We start from the raw sequence: 24,653 nt of genomic DNA on the forward strand, positions 1-24,653 counted from the left end.
TGCTAAGAAAAATGATTTTATCATGTTTGTCCTATGAAAAATATAAAAAAAAATCAAATATAATTAAAATTAATTAAAAACTTATGTATTTTTAAATTATTTAATCTTTATATTGATGAGTTAAAATAAATAAAATGAGTTTGAAGTAACAAAAAAAATAATTTATCAACTTTTAATTTATTTTTTTATTTTCCTTCACTTTTTCTTTCCTTCTACTTTTCCTTTGTATTTTCTTTCCCTCGCATTTTCCCTCAAATTTTCCGGGAACCAAACATAGCCGAAAGCTATTGCCGAGAATTTGTCTACTGCAGGACAATTAGTTTCTGATGAGGAACTAATTTTGTACATTCTTGGAGGAGTGGGTCAGGAGTATGATCCTGTGGTTATCAGTCTCACCTCTCCATGTGATGAGGTAACTTTGCAACAAGTCCAATTTAGGCTGCAAAGCCAGGATATGAGATTAGAACAAATTAACTCAGTTGCTGCAGCTCGAAGGAAGGATACACAAAACACATTCACTACAGAAAAACCACACTTTTAGTTGTGATTCCATGTTTTCAATAATGCAAAATGTTATAGCTACAACAATTTGTCATCATAACAAATATGCATTTACTAAAAATATTTCCACAATAAATTTATTATTTTAGTTATAATAATGCTATAATTAAATATTTATTTTTAATTACAATTATATATCAACATTTATATATATTTATATAATCAAACCAAAATTTAACTATGATTACATATCACCATTGAAAATTTTCTCGAAGAAGTGCATTCTGTTGGTGGTAAATGATTATCCCCAAAAAGTATGGAAGTGTAATTTTATTCATTTAAGTATTACACATTATAATAAATAAATAAATAAAAATAATGATTGATGGACTTTTTCCTCGGTGTTTGTAACCAAGTTTGGCACAACTTGTAAGAAAAAAAAATGAAATAATAATTAAATTATCATTGCTATAAAAAAAAAAAAACACACACACATACATTTACACACCCATAGAAATAAATAATATTAAAATTTAAGACAAAAGAAATTATAACATATATTTAAGATTAACTTTTATTCATTCATATATATTTAATAGTATAAAAAATTTAAAAGAAAAATGAAGAGTATCATTTAAAAAAAATAAGAAATATTAAATAAAAATTTTGCATAAAAAAGAAATCCAAGTAAAGGAAAAATTTAAATACCGATTCATTTTTCAACTGTGGACGGTAATAGAAATAAACCCGGAATCTAAACATGGCCCAAAACTATCAAAAATTTAAAAACCACCTCCGAAATGGTAAATACCTTACTTTCCACTCCCTCTTCCGATCATCTCCTTGTACCTTATGGTCGAATCCAGCCTCTGCAACTTCAATTGCTGCTTGAACTTGTTGATGAAGTCGTCGGCCTTCGCGTCCACCTCCTCATCGTCGTCATCACCCTTCGCCACCGTCGCTTTAGCATTCCCTTCCCTCATATTCGCCGGTCTACAAAAGCAATTCTCGTATTGTTGGTATATGTTGATGATGTCCTGATAACTCGGAATGATCAATGAAGATGAAATTGCCTTGAAGAATTTGGGATCATTGAGCTATGTCCTAGGTTTTAAAGCACATCGAACAAAGTATGTAATCTATCTCTGAAGAAATATATGATTGATCCATTGTACAAGGCTAACACGTTGAATGTTAAATGCAACCCAACACCTATGCGCCAAGGAACAAAAATTCACCTTGCTGATAGTGATTTATTTGAACAGCCAACTCTATATTAGAGCATCATTGGAGCTTTGCAATACCTAACTCTAACCAGGCTAGACATATCATTTGTTGTAAACAAACTTAGTCAATATTTGCAGGCACCAACAGTTAATCACTGGAAAGCTTGCAAATGCATCCTTAGATACTTAAATGACCCTCTTAACTATGGGCCTCTCTTCTCGCCAACAACATAAGTGACACTAGAAGGGTATGTTGATGCAAATTGGGCTAGTTCCTTGGATGATAGAAAATCTACAATAGGTTATTCTATTTATCTTGGTGGAAACTTAGTTGCATGGAACTCCAGAAAATAAAAGGCAGTATCTCGCTCAAGCACTGAATCACAATATTGTGCCCTTACTTAAGCTATAACTGAACTTGTTTGGTTGCAATCTCTATTTTTTAAATTAGGAATTGAGATAAATAGGTGCCCTACACTCTGGTGTAACAATACTGGAGTTAAACAACTTACTTCTAACCCAATCTTCTACTCAAGAACATAACACATTGAGATTGATGTTCATTTTATCGAGAAGATAAGGTAATTGCAAAAGAACTGGGGATAAAATATGTGCCAACAGAAGATCAAACTGCTGATATCTTTACAAAGTCATTATCCATATCTCAATTCCACTTTCGTAAAGGCAAGCTTGCTGTTGTTCAATCCCCACGGTCTCGCTTGAGGGAGCATGTTGAAGACTTTTTTGTATGTGGAAAATGACCTATCTTATCAAAATTAGTTACAGAGAGTCCCTCTAAACTCAAACTCTATCAGAGCTCTCTCGGACTCTTTCTCTCTCTGAGAAGCTCCATCCTCATCCTTATCTATTGGTTATGATAGGCTTTCCCTTATTCTTATCTGTTATCATAAGTTTTATATTCTATAAAACCACTCAAGTAAAGTTAAAATAGACTAAGAATTGCAAAGTCTTTCAATGCTCCAGAATCTCCTATTTCTCAACTATATAATATCCAGAAACCTTTTTAATGTAGCAGTAGAACGAACTAGATATAAATTCAATTATTATAAAGTCAAACAAATAAAATAAAACTAGAAGATAAGACTTGATTGAGTCTTATTATTCTGGGTTGTTTAGTTTGGAAAAGTCCTAGATTTTGAGGAGTTTGAATTTAAAATAACATCAGAAGATAAGGCTTGACTGAGTTCTATTATTCTAGGTTGTTTATTTTGGATGAGTCTTAGTGTATTTAAATTTGATTTTATTTCTAATTTGAATTAGAGAGAATATTCGAGTACGATTGGTTAGTTGCTAAATTCAGGGATTGCTTTGTTTATTTAAGTTCTTGATGTAAACCAAATTTTTTAATAAAGTATTATCTAGTTTCTCTTCCAAATTCAATATGGTATTAGATCTTTAGTGACTTTGCCTATAGAGAGCAGGTTACACGTAGGCTTGGGAACATGAAGAATAAAAAGCAATCTAAAGCTATTCGGGAACATGAAGAATAAAGAGCAATCTAAAGCTATTCGGAAGAATGACACTCCCTTTACCGGCCACTGGTGAGAAAAAACCATCAGCAATTTTAATTTTATAACTCTCAAAACAAGGTTGATAAGAGTGAAAGAGAGTTATATCAAAGGTCATGTGAGATCGGATACACCGAAGTCGATAATCCATGGGTTTGACTTTGAGAAAGCATTCAAGGCTCTAGAACATATACCTTTCTAGGCCATGGAACCTGATCCTATAGTGGAGGTACTTGAAGGATCACATGTGAGGAGTTTCTAAAGTAGCTCCATCTGTTCTTGGTTGAAAGGAGTTTTGTTGGCTAAGTTATTGGATTGTGGTGGTTCATCATTGGTAGCACGATAACCTCGAGGTCCATTTTCATATGTTTTGTTACTTTTCCAATTGGGCGGCTTCCCATGAATTTTCCAACAAGTTTCTCAAGTGTTACCAACTGAATGACAATGATCACATCATGACCTATTGGATCTTCTTCATGAATCAAAGTGTTGAGAATTTGGTCCCTTGGTGGCTAGGCTGATCCGTCCTTGCTTAGAAAGGACAATGACGAGGTGTGATCCGTTATCATGACATTCTTTCGTCTCTCTTCTTACCAAACTTCAAAACACACTTCTTCGAGTAATGGGTGTGGTTAGGTGTTAAGAACCCTTTCTCGGACTTCATTGAGATTCTTGTTGAGTCCAACCACCAAGAATGTGAAGATCCTTTATTTTGCCACAATTTTCTAATAATTGAGGCTATCACTAGTGCAATCTCATTCCAATTATTTGAACACGTTCAGTTTTTGCCAATATTGGAAGAGAATGCTAGAGTATTAGGTCACACTAAAGTTCCTTTTCCATAACTCTAGAAGTTGGCGTTTGATTTTGAACATCTTTGCTGCATTTTTGCTATTCGAAAAAATCTCCTTGGTTGCATCCTAGATTTCTTTTGCTATCTTATAGAATAGGAATGTCTGGCCTACTTTCGTCTCCATGGAATTAGTAAGTCAAGACAAAATCATATTGTTCTTAAAAAACCAAGTTTTATAAGATGCATCGTTCTTTGTCAGGGTTGTCTTCAAGCCTGTGATGTAATCATCTTTGCCTCTCCCACATATATACATTATTACTAATTGAGACCATTGGAGATAATTTTTTCCATTTAATTTGTGGTGAACAAAATTCTCAAAACCACCATTACTACCGAAATTGACAAGAGCAGAATCGGAGATCACCTCCAAAGATCTTGTTGGATGTTCGCCAACCATTGCAGTTTTCACCATATTTAAGTTTAGATCTTAGGCTTTGATACCAAAATTTAGGTAACACACTAATTGATACTAATCTGACTATATTAAATGATTTGGATGTTCCTATTGCATTTTGGAAAGGGGTTAGATTGTGTACCACACATCCCACTGCTGATTTTGTTTCCTCTGAAAGATTATCTCCACAATTTCGAGCATTTACTACTAATCTTTCTAAAAGTGATATACCCAAGGATGTTCATGAGGCATTACAAGAACTAAATTGGAAGACAGCATCACACGATGAGATTAAAGCTCTTAGGAAAAATGGAACCTAGGAATAGACCGAATTGCCTTTGGGAAAATCTACTGTAGGATGCAAGTGGATTTTCAATGTGAAATATAAAGTTGATGGGAATATTGACAGATACAAGGCAAGATTGGTGGCTTTCAATGTGAAATATATGTCAAGGCAAGATTGGTGGCTAAGGGGTTTGCGTGGGATTTACGCAAACGTATGGAATAGATTATTAGGAAACATTTGCTCCAATTGTGAAACTTAACATTGTCCAAGTTCTACTCTCCATTGCAATCAACAATGATTGACCTCTTCATCAATTAGATATAAAAAATGCATTTCTTAATGGTGATCTCAATGAAGAAGTTTACATGGATATTCCACCAGGATTCAAAGACGCTCAAAAAAGAATCAAGTGTGCAAGTTAAAGAAATCTCTATATGGCCTAAAACAATCACCTAGGGTCTGGTTTGAATGTTTTAATGCAATTGTTAAGAAAGTTAGGTACAGTTAGGAACAATCGGACCAGATGATGTTTTTTAAACATTCATCAGATAGGAAGATCATCATTCTTATCATCTATGTTGATAACATAATTCTTACAATTGATGATGAAACAGAAGTGATAGATTTGAAAAACGCCTTCCCTCGAGAATTTGAAATCAAGGACTTGGGAGCTCTTAGGTACTTCCTTGGCAGTGAGGTGGCTCGAATTTCAAAGTGGAATATTAGTCTCTCAATGGAAACATGTCCTTGATCTTCTGAAGGAAACTAGTATGGTTGGATGTAGACTAGTGGACACACCTATGGAGGAGAATGGCAAGCTTAATGATGAAGAAGAAAGCCCTTTTATTGACAAAGGTCAATACTAGAGACTTGTTGGGAAGTTGATTTATTTATCCCATAATAGGCCAGACATAGACTTTCCTATTCGTGTGGTTATTCAGTTCATGCACAATCCCATTGAAGAACATCTTAGTGTAGTTCACATAATTCTTCAATACTTGAAAATGACACTTGGAAAGGGGTTTTTTTTTTTGGCTAAAGTACTAGAAAAGGAATCGAAGTATATTCTGACATAAATTGAGTAGATTCCGTGAATGATAGAAGTTCCACCTCAAACTACTATACCTACGTATGGGAATTTGGTCACTTAGAGAAGTAAAAAGCAATCCATAGTAGCTCGAAGTAGTGGAGAAGCTAAGTTTCAGGCTATTGCACTTGGTGTATGTGAAGGACTATGGCTAAAATGTGTGATGAAGGAGTTGAAGATTTCAAATGAGTTTTCGATGAAATTGTTTTGTGATAATCAAATAGCCATCCATAATTCGGTTCATCATGACAAAACCAAGCATGTGGAAATAAACCAACATTCCATTAAGGAGAAAGTTGACAATGGAGAGTTTTTACTGTAGTACATGCTTACCACTGCAAACATTCTTACAAGAGCTCTACCAAGATAACATTTCAATTTTCTTATAAGCAAACTAGAAATGATCAATATTAATTCCTTAGTTTGAGGAATGTTGAAACCCTAAGTTTTTTAGGAGTATGAATTTAAAACAAAACCAGAAGATAAGGTTTGATTGAGTCCTATTATTCTGGGTTGTCTAGTTTAGATAAGTCTTAATGTGTTTAAATTTGATTTTATTTCTGGTTTGAATTAGAGAGATTATCGGATGATATTTTGTAGGTTGGTTAGTTGATAAATTTAGGGATTGCTTCATTTATTTAAGCTCTGGATGTAAACTCAATTTTTTAATAAAGTATTATCCAGTTTCTCTTCCAAATTCACCTATTGCAAGTGGAGACACCTACTCTATTGGATGTTGATTTTCTGCTGATTTTTTATTTCAGAATACTAATTTTCCATAGATTGTTTGTTGTGAGGGAACCCAATATATAGGCTTGGATTAATCTATCAACATTTGTTAAATATTACCTACTTGTTTTCTTATTATTAGATTCATATAATTTGTTACTGCTTTTATAATGATGATAGTCACACAAACATATTTTTAGATATATAGTTAATATGATTCCACATAAATTATGATTCCACATCCATTTATGATATATTTGTTGACTGTTTTATGTTTACCTATTATTTTAATTTTTTTAGATGAAGATGTTGGATTAAAAGACCTTAAATGGAGAGGTTTTGTAGTCAACTTAAAAAGACAATAAGCATGTCAGTTCAAGGCTCTGGCTAATCAATGTGTCAACTACTGCTAGAACAAATTTTTTTTTTCTAGTCCATCTTTTGCTTAGTATTTTCTACTATTTACAATTGATATAGTGGCTTCAGTTGTATTTAAGGGTGTTTTTTTTTTTTAAGTTATGTTTGATTTCTAGAAAGCATTGAGAAAAGGAAAAGAAATATTGAAAAAAAATTATCCTTTTTATGTTTGGATTCTATAAAAAGGTTGCAAATTGACCAAATCGGGTGAATTGGTAAGAACAAAAAGCCTATAATGGAATCTGCAAGTAATGTTTGATTCCCAGAATGTTTGAGGGAAAGAAGATAGAGAACAAAATATAATGAAAGAGTTAAGGAAAATTTATAATAATTTTTTTTTCTCGTTTGATTGTTCTAGCTTTGGTTAGATGTAAAATATATCGAATATCAGTAAATGAGAACACTTACAGTTTCATTTTCTTTGAGGCAGTTGTGGCCTCAAATGCAGGGGCCTTTATGAAACCACCAGAACCTGTCACTCATAGACAAACAGCCAACAAAACAAACCAAATATTAGACGGTGAATTTGGAAGGCCACATGGAGTTGGAAATTAGTATTCCCCCACCCTGTTTTTAAGCATGCAAATGAATAAGAATACCCATTTTAAGTGTTAGAAATTGGGATCTAATGTCCATATGGGAATACCTAATCCAAACCTTGGGGAAGTTGGATAAATGAGTTACACATTCAGTGATATATACAGATACACAAACATCCCAATAGATGGCAGTATAGCATCGCTAGTGCAAGCGTGCATATACCTTTTCCAGCAAAAGAGTCTAAGTGATCTTTTAACGAAAACCAGCAACACGTGCACATGCTTTTTTTGATTCAAACTGAAAATCTGTGTATCCTACTGCATCATTTACGTCAAAGAATAGGTCCAAAAATGCAATGAATTGGGCAATGTACATACCAGTTATAAATAAAATGAATAAAATGGAGATCACCTCTATCTATGGAAAGGGAAAAAAGACATGAAAAATAACCTAACCTGACTGTTGAGAAGGCTTTCTTTCTTGCCTCTTAACTTCACCTGACTGTTGAGAAGGCTTTCTTTCTTTCCTCTCAGTTTCACCTGACTGTTGAGAAGGCTTTCTTTCTTGCCTCTCAGCTTCACCTGACTGTTGAGAAGGCTTCCTTTCTTTCCTCTCAGCTTCACCTGACTGTTGAGAAGGCTTTCTTTCTTGCCTCTGAGCAAGAAGCTGATTCTCAATTTCTTCTAGCTGAGTCGTCAAATCTTCATCCCTTTTAATGGGGACAAATACATTATGCTGATGAGCAAATCCAAAAAATGAACTCCACTCCAATGACCTCCACCAGTCTGCCTCTCCTATGATCACATTTATACTAATACTACAGAATTCCTTGTCAGACAGAGTTCCAAGGCACGGGCAGTTATAGAAGCTCATCCATTCTAATTTTGGTGCAATGGGTAAACCACTAGAAATGTTGACCAATTTAGGCATGAAATGAAGTGATATCTTCCTCAAATTAGGGAGATATGTTCTCAAGGGGAATGGTTTATGTTCAGCAGGATCTTCAAGGGTCACTATGCTGTTGATTTCAGGGCACCATTCAGCCACAAGCTCCTCTAAGCTGTTGAGATTTTCAAGCAAACCCAAAGTAAAAATGGTAGTCAGCTGTGGGCATTCATGTAATGTCAAGGACTTTAGACTAGATAGACAACCCCTCCAAACTGGTCCCTTCCAGATGCTCACTAAATTCTTCATATAATGAAGCCTTAAGAATTGTAGAGACCCAAGTATATTTTCTCCATAAAAATCTCCATCATCTTCTCGTTGTTTACAATTTTCTGCTCCATCCACAATGGTTTCAATCTTGTAACATTCCCCCAATACACAAAATTCCAGCTTCTTCATATTTCCAATCCCAAATTCAGATAGCTTGGTGAGAGTTAAATGGCGATCCAGGAACAAAGCAGTGCAATGCTGGAGTACCTCCTTGATTTGACTTGGAATGCCTTCACCATTCACATACTTCAGGCTCCTTGCCTGGAGTTCAAATTTAATAGCAAGTTCATTGGGTAGTCGAGATATAATGCGGCTGTGATGACTGCCAACAACAAATCTAAAGTGGACTAATGATGTGTATACCGACGAAGTTCCATTCCTCATAAAGTGATCAAGCGGTGCAACTTGTGGCAAATAAATTTTTAGAGCCTCCAACTGTTTTAAGCTGCACACTTCCTTTACAATATCTTCCATGGTCGCATTCCATTGTTCATCATCAGGGTTCACATCTATCCTTAACTCTTGCAATTGAAACAATTGTTGTATCACATTCCGAGGAATCAGTGTGGATGACTGATTTTTTCTGTATCCATGAAATGACACGTTCAAGCATTTCAACTTTGTCAGTCGTTCAACATCTATGGGTAGGTTTATAATTTTAGTGCCTTCAAGATTGAGCACCTCAAGATTCCCTAGTTTTCCAACTTCAGGTGGCAGCTCCATTAAAAGTTCACAGCCTCTTAAAAAGAAAATTCGAAGTTCGAATAACTTAAAGAGAGATTGTGGTAAAGATCTGATTCTAGTGTAGGACAAGTCTAGAATTTGGAGGACAGGCAAGCATTCAAAGAACATCGGAGGAATAGCTCTCAAATGGTGATTGGACTGCAAAAACAACACTTTGAGTTGTGATCCATGAGGACTCGTTGGTAGCTCCAAAAGTTTATTATTCATCAAATGCATCTCATTGGCTTTTTCCCATGCCTCATCTTTTGGTGGTTCAATTAGTCCCCATCCACCCAGCCTAAGAAAGGGTGAACATGATTCAAATCTTAAGAAGTTTAATAACTCCTCATGAATTTCCCTTCGCATTCTGACAAAATCAGAATCTCCATACTGAAAACTCTCTAACAAGAAGGCATTGACAAGATCCCCCACAATCTGTTCACCTTCATCAAATGTCCCTACCAAGCTGCTTGTGATCCACTCTTCAATCAAATGCACTTTCTCCATCTGTCCCCAATTCTCCATGTCTACACAGTATTGTAAATACTTGTTTGTCGAACCTGAACGGCCCCACATGAATGCCAATGCATTAAATAAGACTCTATCTTTTGTCTGAGATCTGTGTTGTAATCCTAGTGTATAAGATGCATATTCCCAGATCAAAACATCATTCACGTCTTTCAAAGCTCTTGCCATTATAACAACAGCAAGTAAATGGCCACAACACTTTTCAACCACATTTATGGCGAGGCGTTGGATCCCTGAAGAGTGCATAACTTCCCCAACATTCACACAGAACAATTGCCATGATAACAGATGATTCTCCATCCTGATCTCTACACCCACTGCTGTTACGTCATCAACATTCTGAGAATTAGTTGTATAAACTATTTTTTGAATTTTCTTTGAGTTCCACCAGTTGGTCCCCATGTCATAAAGATTTACCCTTTCACCAACCTCATGAAGAAGGATGAAGAAGTTTGTGCCTTTCAGTGTTTCATCTAATTTCCGTTCTCCTGATGTGGAGGGAAACAAGTCCCGTTCAATTGAAAATCTAATCTCTTCAATGGTGGAACATCTTGAGACCTCAACATCAATGACATGATCAAATATACAACATTCCTGTAGTTCGCCCCACAATTCTGAAATAACTGTTTCTCCATGGCTTCCTGAAATCCCAATCTTCCGAATTTTAGGGTATTCTATATGCTGTAAAATTTCACGAATAGCAAAGTCCACTGCCAAATCATATATTCTTTTTGGCGTAGGCATTATTTGGCCATGCCTTTGTACATCAATCCTGCTAAAGCTCTTCGTAATCAAAACTTGGGAAAATAAAGGTTCAATTTCAACCATGTATCGAGTCATCATTGTACTGATTCGATTCTCTAACTTAAAAGCATCGATCTCTTTCTTCTTTGAAGGTGCTTCCATTTCTCTCACCACATCATTGATCTTCAAAGTGTCCCGAACCCACTTATATTGATTCTGCTTGTGGCTCTCTCCATTCAGCAAGCTCATAAGAGGATAAGATATAATAAGGCACACAATATCCTTCGTCCTGTTCAATATCTCAGCACTCTGCTTGATTCTTTTGTGGACACTCCTGTCATCTTCTAACTGTGTGGAAGGCCCAGCTATATTGGTTTTGCTTCTGCAGAAATGAAGGAAAAAACATTAGAGAGAGTTCAACTAGAAAGCAATTTCAGAGAACTATTTGTAGTTAACCTCTTATGAGTTGTGACAAGTGTGCACAGTAAGTACAAATACAAGATTGTTTGAGAAAAATCTCGAGCAAAACATGGTGGTAAAAGAAATATAGAAGCCATTTGCAGATAAAATGATAACTTTAAGTGATTTTTAGAAGAATTGCTTTCAAAAATTTACTTTCTCATACGACTCCAAGATGAATTCTTAATCCAATGTTTGCTTAGTGTAGGGTGCCTTGGTGAGAGGGACCTCAAATACTAGAGTATACTAAAAAGATGTGGGGCCATTTATTTTTGAACAGAAAATTTCTTTATATTTTTGTTTCCAAAAGTTTGCTTTTGAGAACAGAAAGTCTGGTTTATTTTGAGTGTTGAATCATTATAAATATTAGGAAGTGGTGGTTGATTATATTTTTTCTTGAGTTTCGAAAAAGAATTAAGTGTTTAGGAAGCCTCACAGTTCATTGGTTTTCTCACAGGTTACAAGTTGTTCGGTCACTCAAAAAATCTATGAAAATTGTTGTGTTACTGGAAACTTTAATGCAAATAATATTAGTTCAAGAACACAAAAGATAAAAATAATTGACATAAAGAAACACAAGGTTTTAACATTGTTCGAACAATCATGCCTATATCCACGGATGAGAGAGAATTATTCTACTATACTATATACAAAGGATAGAACCAAATACAAATATTGTGTTCCCAAAACATCTCATATTTCCTCACTCCTTTGTAGCAATACCCTAAATCACAAGTCCCTCACTCCATTGGGTGTCATCTATTCTTCTTCACATCTCTATCCACCCACCCTCTATAATTTTTACAAGGTCATCTCTATCTCATGATTTTTCTCCTCATGACCTGAAATATTTATAGAAATATTCCTAACAACTTTCCTTATTGTATAAGAAAATCTAATATTTAAATAAGAGGAAAAGTAGATTTTGACTCACTAATTTGAAAAAAATATAAAAAAAAAACCCCTCAAATTTGTAAATAGGTTTTATATTCATTTATTTAAAAATATTTTAAAATGCATGTACTTTTTCATAACTTAATAATTATTTCCTGAAATGACTTTATTACTTATGATGTTAATAACACCAATTAACAATTTTTTTAATCGTAAGACTCGATTTGACATTAATAAAATAAGAAATTTTAAAAATTAAAAACACAATTAAAACTAAAAAAAAAAACTTTAAAGTTAAAAATATAAAAATAAAATATTATGCATCTTTAAAATTTTTTGGTTTTTAATTTTATTTAATCATTATGTACTTTAGTTTTAATTCTATTTTAAATTTTTAAAATTTCTTACTTTATTGTTGATGTCAACTAAAATTTTTATTCAATTTTATTAAAAAATATATATATGAGAAGATGAGAGGCTTTATATAATATAGGACATAAAATCATTATTAACTAAGAGATAAGAAGGATTAGAAAGATTTTATTTATCACTTGAGGTTGTTGGAGAATTTTCATAATGATTTGTATCTCATATTATATAATAAAAAATTTATAATACGTTTCATTGTAAAACATTTTTATCAAATTAAAATGATAAATGAATTTTGGATAATTTTATTTAATATTATCAAGTAAAAAGGTATTTCAGGAAATAATTATTTAACTTATGAAAAAGTACATGCATTTTAAAATATTTTTAAATAGATGAAAATAAAATTGATTTATAAAAGTTGAGGTTTTTTTTTCTGTATTTTTTTTTTTAAATCAGTGAGTCAAAACCTATTTTTCCCTTAATAATATATCAACTTAGAAAATATACTATATAATATTTTTTACGAAAATGAATCTATAATAATTAGGAATTTTGGGCACTTTTTAACCATCTACATATCTTGGATCAATTTCTGTTAAGTTAATCTATCATCCTTTTATGATAGACACTTTTTTGTTTATATCACATCCTGATATCCTGATAAGAGAATAATCGACTCTACCTTCAACTAAAATTCTTTTTGCCATCATCTATTGTACTTTATTCTCTTTGCCTTCTCCATAAATCTTCAACCCAAAACTCTTATACCAATTTATTATGTCAGCAAAAGTTTTAATACAAATAATGTTAGTTCAAGAACACAAAGATAAAAACATCCCACACAAAGGAACATGAGGTTTGAACGTAGTTCGACTAACCAAACCTACATTCACGGATAAGGAAGAATCATTCTACTACACCATAGAAAATATTACAAAGGATATAACCATTCTACTATACCATATAAAACATTACAAAAGACAGAATCAAATACAAGTATTACGTTCTGAAATATCTCATGTTTCCTCACTTCTTGTATCAATACCTTGAACCATAAGTCTCTCATTTCATTGGATGTCTCTTATTATTTTTCACATCTCTATCCACCTCTCTCACTCCATTGAGTGTTTCTTATTCTTCCTCATATTTCTATTCACCTCATGTGGCCTTTACAAGTCTATCTCCATCTCATAATTTTTTCCCTCATAAACTAGAATATTTATAGAGACATTCCTAACAACTTTCTTTATTTTGTAAGGAAATTTAATATTATGATAATATATCAATTTAAAAAATATTCTATATAATATCTTTTTACAAAAAGGAATCAATATTAATTAGGAATTTGAGACATTTTTTTAACAAAAATCAATGTAATGGAGTAAGTATTTATCCAAAGAAGCTAGTGGTATTTTTACAACACATGGGATAGAATGGTGACTAAGTGTGTTTGGGAGTGTGTCTATTTGAACTCTTTTTAGTTAAAATACTTAAAAAAACATTTTTAAGATAATTACTTATCAAGTACTTCTTTAAAAAGCACTATAAGTGATTTTTCAACTTTTAAAATTTTTCCAAACAATAGCTTTTTTTTTTTTTTTCCAAAAGTACTTTTTATGCTAGAAGGATTCTAAAAAAAAAAGACAAGGAATAAAATATTAATGAAAAGCATAGGAAAATATTAAAATATTTCAGTTTCCGTGTATGTATATTTTTTAACAATTTAATTTTCTTTTCCTTATATTTCTTCAAATTGATAAATGGTAGTTTTTTTCATTCATACTTTCATTCGTTCATGTACATAGTATATATAGAGGGTAATCACCATTCTAAGAATAGGAAAGAATGATATAAGGAAATAACAACTAATATCCTAAAATCTCAACTTTCCTAATATCTCAATATTCCTAATATCTCAATATTCCTAGTATCTCAATATTCATAATATCTCAATATTCATAATATCTCAACTTTCCTAATATCTAAACACTAAATGATATAAGGAAAGCATTTCCAATATCTCAACATTCCCCCTCAAGTTGGTGCATAGATGTCACACATGCCCAACTTGTCTAAAAATTTTGAGAACACTTGACTTGAGACAGCTTTGGTAAGGATATCAGCCAATTGATCTTCTGATCGAATCTTAGGCAATTCCACAATCTTATCATCCAACTTTTCCTTAATGAAGAATCTATCCACCTCGACATGCTTTGTACGATTATGTTGTACTGGATTATGAGCAATGTCACATGCGGCTTTATTGTCACAAAACAATCGGATTAGTTGCCTAGATAGGTAACCTAAATCCTGTAAGAGGAGTCTTAGCCATAATGCCTCACAAAGTCCTAGAGACATACCTCTAAATTCCGCTTCTGCACTTGAACGAGCGACGACATTCTGCTTCTTACTTTTCCATGTCACAAGATTACCACCTACAAAGGTAAAGTAACCAGATGTAGATCGCCTATCATCCACTGCACCGGCCCAATCAGCATCAGTATATACTTCTATACTCTGATGATCAACATTTTTAGCGAACAAAATTCCCTTCCCAGAAGCATTCTTCAAATACCTCAAAATACGCATGACTGCATTCATATGTTGCTCTCCAGGATTATGCATGTATTGACTCACTACACTCAATGCATAAGCAAGATCTGGTCTTGTATGAGCTAAGTACATTAATCTCCCCACAAGTCTCTGGTATCTTCCCTTATCGGTTGATACTTGATTATGCTCAACACACAATTTCAGACCTTCTTCTATTGGTGTATTAACAGGTTGACATCCCGACATTCCAGTCTCCTGTAAAAGATTTAAGGCATACTTTCTTTGAGACGGAAAAATTCCTTCACTTGATCGAGAAACTTCAATCCCAAGAAAGTATTTCAGAGGACCTAGATCTTTCATTTCGAATTCTCTAGATAGATAATTTTGCAGAGCTTTTCTTTCTTCAGGATCATTTCCTGTAACTACCATGTCATCCACATATACGATGAGTGTCGTAATCTTACCATGTTGCTTTTTTAGGAATAGAGTGTGATTTGAATTACTTTGACGATAGCCAAAAGCTCTCATTGACTTTGTGAACCTTCCAAACCATGCTCTCGGGGATTGCTTCAACCCATACAATGACTTCTTCAATTTGCACACCTTCTGACATTGCTTTTCTGACACCATGCATCCTGGTGGAAGATCCATATATACTTCTTCAGATAACTCGCCATGCAGAAAGGCATTTTTCACATCGAATTATTGTAATGGTCAATCTAGGTTTGCAGCTAAAGACAATAATACTCGAATTGTGTTGGTCTTAGCTACAGGTGCAAATGTCTATGTGTAGTCAATTCCATAAGTTTGAGTGTACCCTTTTACTACCAGTCTTGCTTTAAATCGTTCAATACTATCATCTGCCTTGTACTTCACAGTATAGATCCAACGACACCCAACTGACTTCTTTCCTGGTGGACATTCTACGAGTTCCCATGTTTCATTTTTCTGCAATGATTTCATCTCTTCATTCATGGCTGCTTTCCACCTTGGATCAGCTAAGGCTTCCTGCACACTGTTAGGAATAGATACAGTAGATAATTGATTTACAAATGACTTATTTGATTCAGACAAACGATGGGTAAACACATAGTTGCTCATGGGATATTTGACTTTAGTAGACAATTCAGGTTCATATGTGGGTTTAGGAATACCTCTATTATGACGATGTGGTAACCGTTTCATGAATGGATCAGGTTCCAAATTAAGAACACCCTCAACAGACGACGATTGGTTTGGTATTTCAGTGAAGACATCTTCGGACCCAAATTGTTGACCACTCATATCCAACTCACCAACTTCCTGGTTCACTAGTTCAGATTGTCTAGATTCATCTTCCTCAGAGATATGATAATTATAATCGAGAGTCTGAATTTCTTTATGATACTCCCCCTGAAGTTCAGACTCAGATGAAAAATACATTGAATCTTCATGAAACACCACATCCATTGTAATATACATTTGTCGAGTTGGAGGATGGTAACATCGATATCCCTTTTTGTGCAATGCATATCCAACAAACACACATTGCAATGCATGGGAAGTTAACTTGGTGCGTTGGTGCTTGTGTAGATGCACAAATGCCACGCAACCAAAAACACGAGGAGGTAGATTTGGGACGGTTGGGGCAACTACGGCATTAGTAAGAACTTGGAGAGGTGTTTGAAAGTTAATTGAGCTAGAAGGTACTCGATTAATCAAGTATGCGGCAGATGTGATTGCTTCTCCCCAATAAGATATCAGTGTTTTTTATGCTATCAAGGAAGCACGAACAACCTCTAACAAATGTCGATTTTTTCATTCAACGACTCCATTTTGCTGGGGTGTATTGGAACAAGTAGTCTGATGAATGATGTCATGTCCTTCCAAATACTTTTGAAGATCAGAACTTTGATATTCTCCACCATTATCACTATGCAGAACCCGAACCTTTGCATTGTACTGAGTTTCAATTATTTTATGAAATTTTTGAAACAACAAGTTCACTTCATCTTTGGTCTTCATCAAGCATAACCATGTCATTCTGGTACAATCATCAATAAAAGTAACAAACCAACGTGAGCCACTCAAAGTTGGGACTTTGGATGGGCCCCAAACATTAGAATGTATAACCATAAAAGGAAACAAACTTTTATTCAAAATTAACGGAAACGAAGCACGATGGCTTTTAGCCAATTCACAAATATCACAACGGAAACCAGAAATATCACTCTTTGCAAACAAACTAGGAAACAATTTTTTTAAATAACCAAAGGAAGCATGTCCCAAACGTCGATGCCACAACCAAATTTCAGATTTTTTCTTCTCCCCCTCAAATCCATTTGCCATCAAGGCTTGTTGCAACTTATTTGAATCCTTTGATTACAAGTCCAAGTAATAGAGTTTTCCCCATTTAATACTACAACCAATCGTCTGTGTTGTTTGGATGTCCTTAATCATACAAAATTCAGGCTAAAAAATGACAATACAAGATAAGGTTGTAGTGATTTGAGAAACTGACAAAAGATTGTAATCTAAAGATGAAACAACTAAAACAGAATCCAAATTCAAAGTATCAGTAAGAGTTAAGGATCCTTCCCCAATGACTGGGGTTGTGTTACCATTGGCTGTGGAAATAATTTTTTGTCAGGAAGGTCTAAGGGGTGAAACCTGTTTAGAATCAAAAGTCATATGATCTGTAGCACCAGAATCAATTATCCATGCACTATTAATAACAGGTGTAAAAGTATTTAAAAACTTACCACCATGATCAGTAGCGGCTACCAATGCAGAGGCTTTCTCAGCAACATTAGCCTCTGTTTTTATTTCGGCAACAGTTGCAGTCGAGGTTTTCTTGGGATCCTTCTTCCGTTGACCACGATTATTATAATTAATAACAAAGTGTTGATAGCCAAAACATGATCTAAAGGTCCATGGTTCAAACCCTCGGTTCCTTATTGTTTTCCTGGTCATACCAAGAGTCGTTGCTTTGAAATTGTGGGATATCCAGACTGGTGGGACCAGTCTTATTGAAGTGAGTGCATTTGAAGGTTGACTTATCAATATTAGGGTTTGTCTTAGGATGGTTGATCGCTGTCGGACTACCATAGCGACAAAATATCCAGGATTTCAGTTCCATGGCTCTGATACCATCTTCAAATTGATAAATGGTAGTTTTTTTCATTCATACTTTCATTCGTTCATGTACAAAGTATATATAGAGGGTAATCATCATTCTAATAATGGGAAAGAATGATACAAGGAAAGAATGATATAAGGAAATAACAACTAATATCCTAATATCTCAACTTTCCTAATATATCAATATTCTTAATATCTCAATATTCCTAGTATCTCAATATTCATAATATCTCAATATTCATAATATCTCAATATTCATAATATCTCAACTTTCCTAATATCTAAATGCTAAATAATATAAGGAAAGCATTTCTAATATCTCAACAATATTTTCTATGGACAACCAAAGGGTATTTGATTAAAAGGGAACAAATCATCCCCATTTTGTAAAACTAACCCTTCAGCTTTTTTTTCAACTTAAAAAATACTCATTTTGGATAAAAACACTCATTTTTTTCTTGCAAAAATAACCCTTTTATAAAACACAAATGTAAATAATAGAAGTGTTGAAGGGCACTTATATCAAAATTGGGTTACAATTCAAGTTTTAAAAAAAATGGGAGAAGTTAGTTTTATAAATTAGGGATCTTTTCATCCCTTTAAATCAATTAATCCAATAAAAAAAATTATCATTTTTCTTTCTTTCCTTTTTTTCTCCCTATTTTCTTTCAATCTTTTTCCAACCATCAAACATAGCCCAATGATTTTATATTTTGTCAATACTCTTATTCACGTTTTCTTAATAGTTTTGTTATTACTAAATACCACCTTGCTTCAAAATTTATGGTTTTATACATGTTTACGTCTATATGAGTTCCCTTTTAAAGAAAAGAAACTCTTATTGTTAATCCATGCCAATTTTACCTTCATCCAATGCACCAATTTATTATTCTATCTTTACATGTTTCATATCATTAATTAATAAAGATAAAAAAGAAAATATAAAAATTATGAAAAAAAAAAATTTAAATAAACAAAGGAAAATAATCATATTGAATGGAAAAAAAAATCCAAGAATAAAAACAAGTTGATTTAATAAAAAAAAAATATAACAATTAAAAAGGTTTTTTTTTTTACTTCAATTTCCTCAAACATGTCCTAAAAATGAAGGTAAAAAAATTGGGAAAAATGAGTTTTGACTCACCAATTTGAAAAAATATAGAAAATGAAGCCCAATTTTTATAATCAAATTTATCTTCATCTATTTAAAATTATTTTAAAATACATGCACTTTTTAAAAAATCACATAATTATTTCCTAAAATAATGTTTTACTTATTAGGTTAATAAATCCAATTGACAATTTTTTTTTTACCATGAAAATTGATTTGAGGTTAATAAAATAAGAAATTTTAAAAATTAAAAATACAATTTAAACTAAAAAAAACTTTAAAGCTAAAAATATAAAAATAAAATATTAACTTTCACTTCATTTAATCCCATTAGTAAAAAAATATAGATTTCACATAGAGTTGGGAATATTTTATTGTTGATGTTAACTTTTAGTAAGAGAATTAAAAATATTTTATTTATCATTTTATGATTCTAGAGAATTTTTTCAAAATGACTTGTATTTCATATTATATAATAAAAAGTTTATAATCTATTTATTTGTAAGATGTTTTGATCACATTAAAATAATCAATTATTTATTTGATAATTTTGTAATATTATCACGTAAAATGATATTTCAGAAAATAATTATATGACTTATAAAAAAGTGCATGTATTTTAAAATATTTTTAAATTAATAAAGATAAAACTAATTTATAAAAGTTAAGGTTACTTTTTCTATATTTTTTTAAATTATTCCCTAAATATTTGTTGATAATAAAAATAATCTTTAAAAAAATAATAAAAAATTAAAATAATAGAAATCTTTCAAAGGTAAAGAAATCTTGGAAAGAGAAAAAAAAGGCACTTCAAGTAATTTAAATGATGCTTTAAAAAAATAAAAGAAAGAAGAAAAAGAAATCAAATTTACTTTAAAGTTTAAACATACTTCTTATTGATGGATGATGATAGTAGATGAAATTTTTTGATTATTCTACCCAAACACAACAAAAAATAAAATATGATAAAAATATTCAATTATTCTACCCAAACACAATAAAAAATATATGTGATGAGTACCTAAGAAAATATGACAAAATGAAAATAATTTTCATTTTTCTCAAACATGACAAAAGATATAAATAGATTAGTTAATTTTGGATGGTAAGGAAACTCCCTTCAAGATTTTCATATTTTAAAATTTAAAGCCTATTAAGAATCCATTTGCAGTGATTTTAGGAAATACTTTTAATTTTTCTAACACTTGAAATTTTTTATTATTCAAGTATTAGAGTTGCTAGAAACATTTTTTGGAATTACTTCTAAAAGCACTCTAAATTTCCTAGTTAGATGTTGTAAACATAAAAATTTTAGTGGATTAAATTACCACTAATTTGATCTTCAAAATGAATAAATAAATAAATAAAAATAGATATCCTCTTATCGATAAGTTTACTAGAAAAGGAAAATTAATGTCATAATATTTATAATAAGAAAAATATTATTATTATTATTATTATCTTGTTGGTGAACCAGAAGAAAAATTAATAAAATCAAGGAACTAAATCTCTTGAATTAAGAAATTTAAGTTCCCTACCTTCACCTAACTTTTTTCAAGAAAGGGGATCAGGGGAGAAATTTAGAAATCGGAAAAACTCAGAGAAAAAAATCCAAAGGCAACTTTGTACGAGAAAAAAAACTTCACAACATAAGAAAAAGTTTTATCAAATCTCTCTGACAAGTTTGGTAAACAATAGAACTATTACACGTGTTTTTCGCCATTTAGCAAGTTCACTAGAGAAAAAGCTACTCCAAGCCCTTGATTGATCTTCAAATCCAAGGAAACAAGTTTGTCATCATTCTTCAAGTTGTGGTAAAAACAAATGAATTAGAGGAAAAATATTCTTTTGTAAATAATATTTTATTTGAGACTATACCCTACAATTTTAATTTCAACAAATACTTTGTTCCCATTATTTTTCCTATTGTTTTGATAATTTTATAGGACTTTATATGAAATTTGTGCGTACAAATGACAAAATGAATTATCATAATATTACTTTGGGGTGACATTTGAATTTTTTTTTTCTCTTTTAAGATAAGCAATGTGATGAATTAAAACACTCACGAGTATCTCCAATAGAGATGCTAAAGAAGACTTAAAAAGTTTTAGCTTTCCAAGTATTTAAAATTATTACATTTATAAATTTAAAAATTCAAATTGATTAACTAAGTTATAATAATAATAAGTTTAATATATTAAAATTGTGTTAACAGATTGAAATCATGTTAACAACTAAATGGATTAGAATTGTGTTAATGAGTTTACAACATTGAAATCATGTTTACGAGTTATTCATGTCAATTCATACATAATCTAGACTTAACTCATTTATTAAATGGACTCGTGTGAGGTCATTTGGATATGATGATTAAATGTATGGTATTCAAATCAAATAAATTTTTTCTATTTTTAAAGTTTAGACTACATGAATTTTGACTCATTTGGCCCGTGCTATATATATATATATATATATATATATATGTGTGTGTGAAAGAGAGAGAGAGAGAGGGGGTTATTTAATTAAAAGGGATGAAACAAAAAAATTCCTTTTTTATTTTTTATTTTATAAAAATACCCACATCTTTTTCTTATAAAAATAATCTTTTCTTTTAAAATTTACATGTAAATAATTAAAATATGGAATGAAATTTATGTCAAAAATAGACTAATTAAGTGGAGTGGGTTAATATATATAAAGTTATTTGATTAAAAGTTTTTGTTTTCAAAAATAGAGTACTTTTAGGACTCTTTGACAATTAGAATAGTTGTTTTTAGTTATTTTCATTTATTTTTTTGAGAATTATTTTTAAAATAATTATACAAATACTAAGAATAATTAAAAATAAAAAACTGCATAAAAATTATTTTCTAAACATATTTAAAAATATATAAAACATGTTAAAAACATTTCAAATCCTAAACATATATTTGTTTTACAAAACATCGAGAATTGTATTCAAAAACTGTTTTTTAGAACTATTATAAAAAACAATTACCAACGTAACATTAACTCTTCATTTGTTCTATTTCTTTTTGACAAAAATAACTTCACTTTTATTTTTATAATATGCATATATATATATATATATATATATATATTAAAGATGAATTGCTTTTCAATTAAAAACATTGGATGAGTATAGGAGAATTCTTACCGAATCAAATTTTGAGAGTGGGCACGCAAAGCTCTCGATGCCTCAACCCTCCTATCAAATTGAGCCTTCTTATCCAACACCTTCAACCACTTCATCACCCTCTTCCGATGTTTCATACTGAGTCATAGTTTACAAATGAATTTATATGTGAATAAATTGAAAAGGAAAATTTTTAAGTTTATGTTTCATTTTTTAACTTTTTGTTGAAAACAACTTCCCTTCAAATTTCAAAATGTTTATTCTTTTATATATATATTTGAAAGTTTAAATCCAAATACTTAAAACGGTGGAGACATTTATGTTAAAGATGAATTACTTTTCAATTAAAAACATCAGATAGTAAAAGAGAATTCTTACTAAATCAAATTTTGAGAGTGAGCACAGGATGGTCCTGATGCCTTAGCCTTCGTATCAAATTGAGCCTTCTTATCCAACCACTTCATCACCCTCTTCTGAAGATCCATACTGAATCACAGTTTCCAAATGAATTTACATGTGAATAAATTTGAAAGCAAAATTTTTATGTATTTGCTTTTTTTTTTTTTTTGAAACTTTATAGTGAAAACAACTTAAAATGTTTGTGTTTTATTTTTTACATTCTTACTAAATATTAAAATCCAAATTATTTGACTTTTCTGAGTACTAAAAATAAATTTTTATTTATTTTACTTCTTAATATCTAATAAAAATAAAATATTAGAAATACAAATAACTTAATATTTTAAGTTATTATTATTAAGTATTATTTAGCTTTAAATTTCATTTAGAATTAAGTGAAAAAAACAAACAAGAGTATGTTTGATTCAAGGAAAATACAGAAAGAAAGAAAGAAAAAATATAAAAAATAATATACTACTACCTAATTTAACTTATTTTAAGTGATTAAATAATCTAAAAATATATAAGTTACAAACCTATTTTAATTACACGATAAAATCATTCTTTTTTAACATCTTTTTTCTTTGGAACCAAACCTACATGGCCTCAGAACAGGGTATCACTTACGGATTGGGATCCCCTTCGGAAGACAACGGCCACCGCCGCAGCAACCTCTGCGAGACCTCGCCCAGATCATTTCTAAATCTCACAGTATGTGAAGACAACGGCCGCCTCCAAGGCAACTTCAGCCACTTCCAACGCTGATAAAGCTGCTCCCCCTGATCGTTACTAAATCCCAGAGTGTCGGAATCGGAATCCGAATCTGAATTCATATCCCATTCCCAATCCGAATCTGAATCTGGATCTATAACTTTTCCCAGTTCACTCGTACCCTCCACTGTCAAGTTTTGGCTGTTGCTCTGCTTCGCCTCCATCCCTCAGTCGGTAAGGTAGCTATGAATTTCCATCACCAATTTTAGCTGATTTTTCACCTGCATAAACTGAAAGACTGGTAGGTCTTTGAAGGCACATTTGGTTCCTTCGAATTCAACCCCGGACGCCTTCGTCCTGTACTCTAGAGAGGGTCCAAATTATATAATATAGCTAGGTTTACTCCAAGGCAGTGAACAGTTATTTAATAAAGTTAATAACTTAATACTAAATTAATTTTTAAAATTTATTTAATAAAAACTATAAAAAAAATAATTTATTTTAAAGAAATAAGCTTTTTTATAAAAAAAATTATAAAAGAATTTGGAACAATATAATTTATAATTAAATAACAAAATTATTTATTTAGACCTATTTTATAGCCGGGTGTTTTAGCTTTAAAGTTACGTTAGAATTCAAACCAATAAAAAAATATTATTTTATTAGATACTGAACTCCTAATTATTTTCAAAATATTAATTAAGTTTAATAAATAATATTAATGAATTAACATAAAAATCTAATATGAAATAAAAATAATTTTATTTAATTTTTTATTAAAAAATATTATTAAATAAAATTATCAAATAATTGTAACATCAAATAATAGAAGATGTAAATATAGAATAAAAATATTTTTGAAACTAAATTTTTTATTAAATAAACTAATTTTAATTAATCTTAGTAACCACTAATAAAAAATACTAAACAATATTAAATAAAAAATTTGTTGTAAATTTATATATATATATATAACACATTTTAATTTTAAAATTATTATAATTAATTAAAATTTAAAAATAATATTAAATAATAAAAATCGAATATCAAATAAAAATTTGAAGCAAAATCATCGTAATTCACCTTTATCTTTATTATTTTAATATTTCAATAACTTAAATAA

The 24,653-nt window shown here is 31.2% G+C and overlaps 1 protein-coding gene across 5 annotated transcripts; it reads right to left on the minus strand.

Moving 5' to 3' along the window:
- Positions 1 to 185: 185 nt before the first annotated feature.
- On the minus strand, positions 186 to 23,892 carry LOC104881036 (disease resistance protein At4g27190). 5 transcript variants are annotated; one of them, XM_019223845.2, is made up of 7 exons: positions 23,447 to 23,892; positions 22,799 to 22,906; positions 22,442 to 22,558; positions 8,018 to 11,154; positions 7,431 to 7,494; positions 1,313 to 1,494; positions 186 to 439 (listed from the first exon to the last, which is right to left on the minus strand). In XM_019223845.2, the coding sequence occupies exons 1-6, from the start codon at positions 23,752 to 23,754 to the stop codon at positions 1,314 to 1,316; spliced, it is 3,915 nt and encodes a 1,304-aa protein (XP_019079390.1). In that variant the 5' UTR covers positions 23,755 to 23,892; the 3' UTR covers positions 186 to 439; position 1,313. The 5 variants fall into 5 exon arrangements, with proteins under 5 accessions (XP_019079390.1, XP_019079391.1, XP_010657925.2 ...); XM_019223846.2 differs by having other exon boundaries at positions 428 to 518; XM_010659623.3 differs by lacking the exon at positions 186 to 439 and having other exon boundaries at positions 1,135 to 1,494; positions 8,060 to 11,154.
- Positions 23,893 to 24,653: the final 761 nt, after the last annotated feature.

The sequence above is a fragment of the Vitis vinifera genome, chromosome 12, assembly GCF_030704535.1.
Source record: "Vitis vinifera cultivar Pinot Noir 40024 chromosome 12, ASM3070453v1".
NCBI lineage: Eukaryota > Viridiplantae > Streptophyta > Magnoliopsida > Vitales > Vitaceae > Vitis > Vitis vinifera.

What these genes read in the sequence shown, in the direction of transcription:
- LOC104881036 (XM_019223845.2), bottom strand. Translation starts at nt 23,754, where the DNA reads ATGGAGGCGAAGCAGAGCAACAGCCAAAACTTGACAGTGGAGGGTACG. An exon ending in CACTCTCAAAATTTGATTTA is followed by an intron (nt 22,559 to 22,798) that starts GTAAGAATTCTC and finishes ACTATGACTCAG; the next exon opens with TATGAAACATCGGAAGAGGG. An exon ending in CACTCTCAAAATTTGATTCG is followed by an intron (nt 11,155 to 22,441) that starts GTAAGAATTCTC and finishes TCATTTCTGCAG; the next exon opens with AAGCAAAACCAATATAGCTG.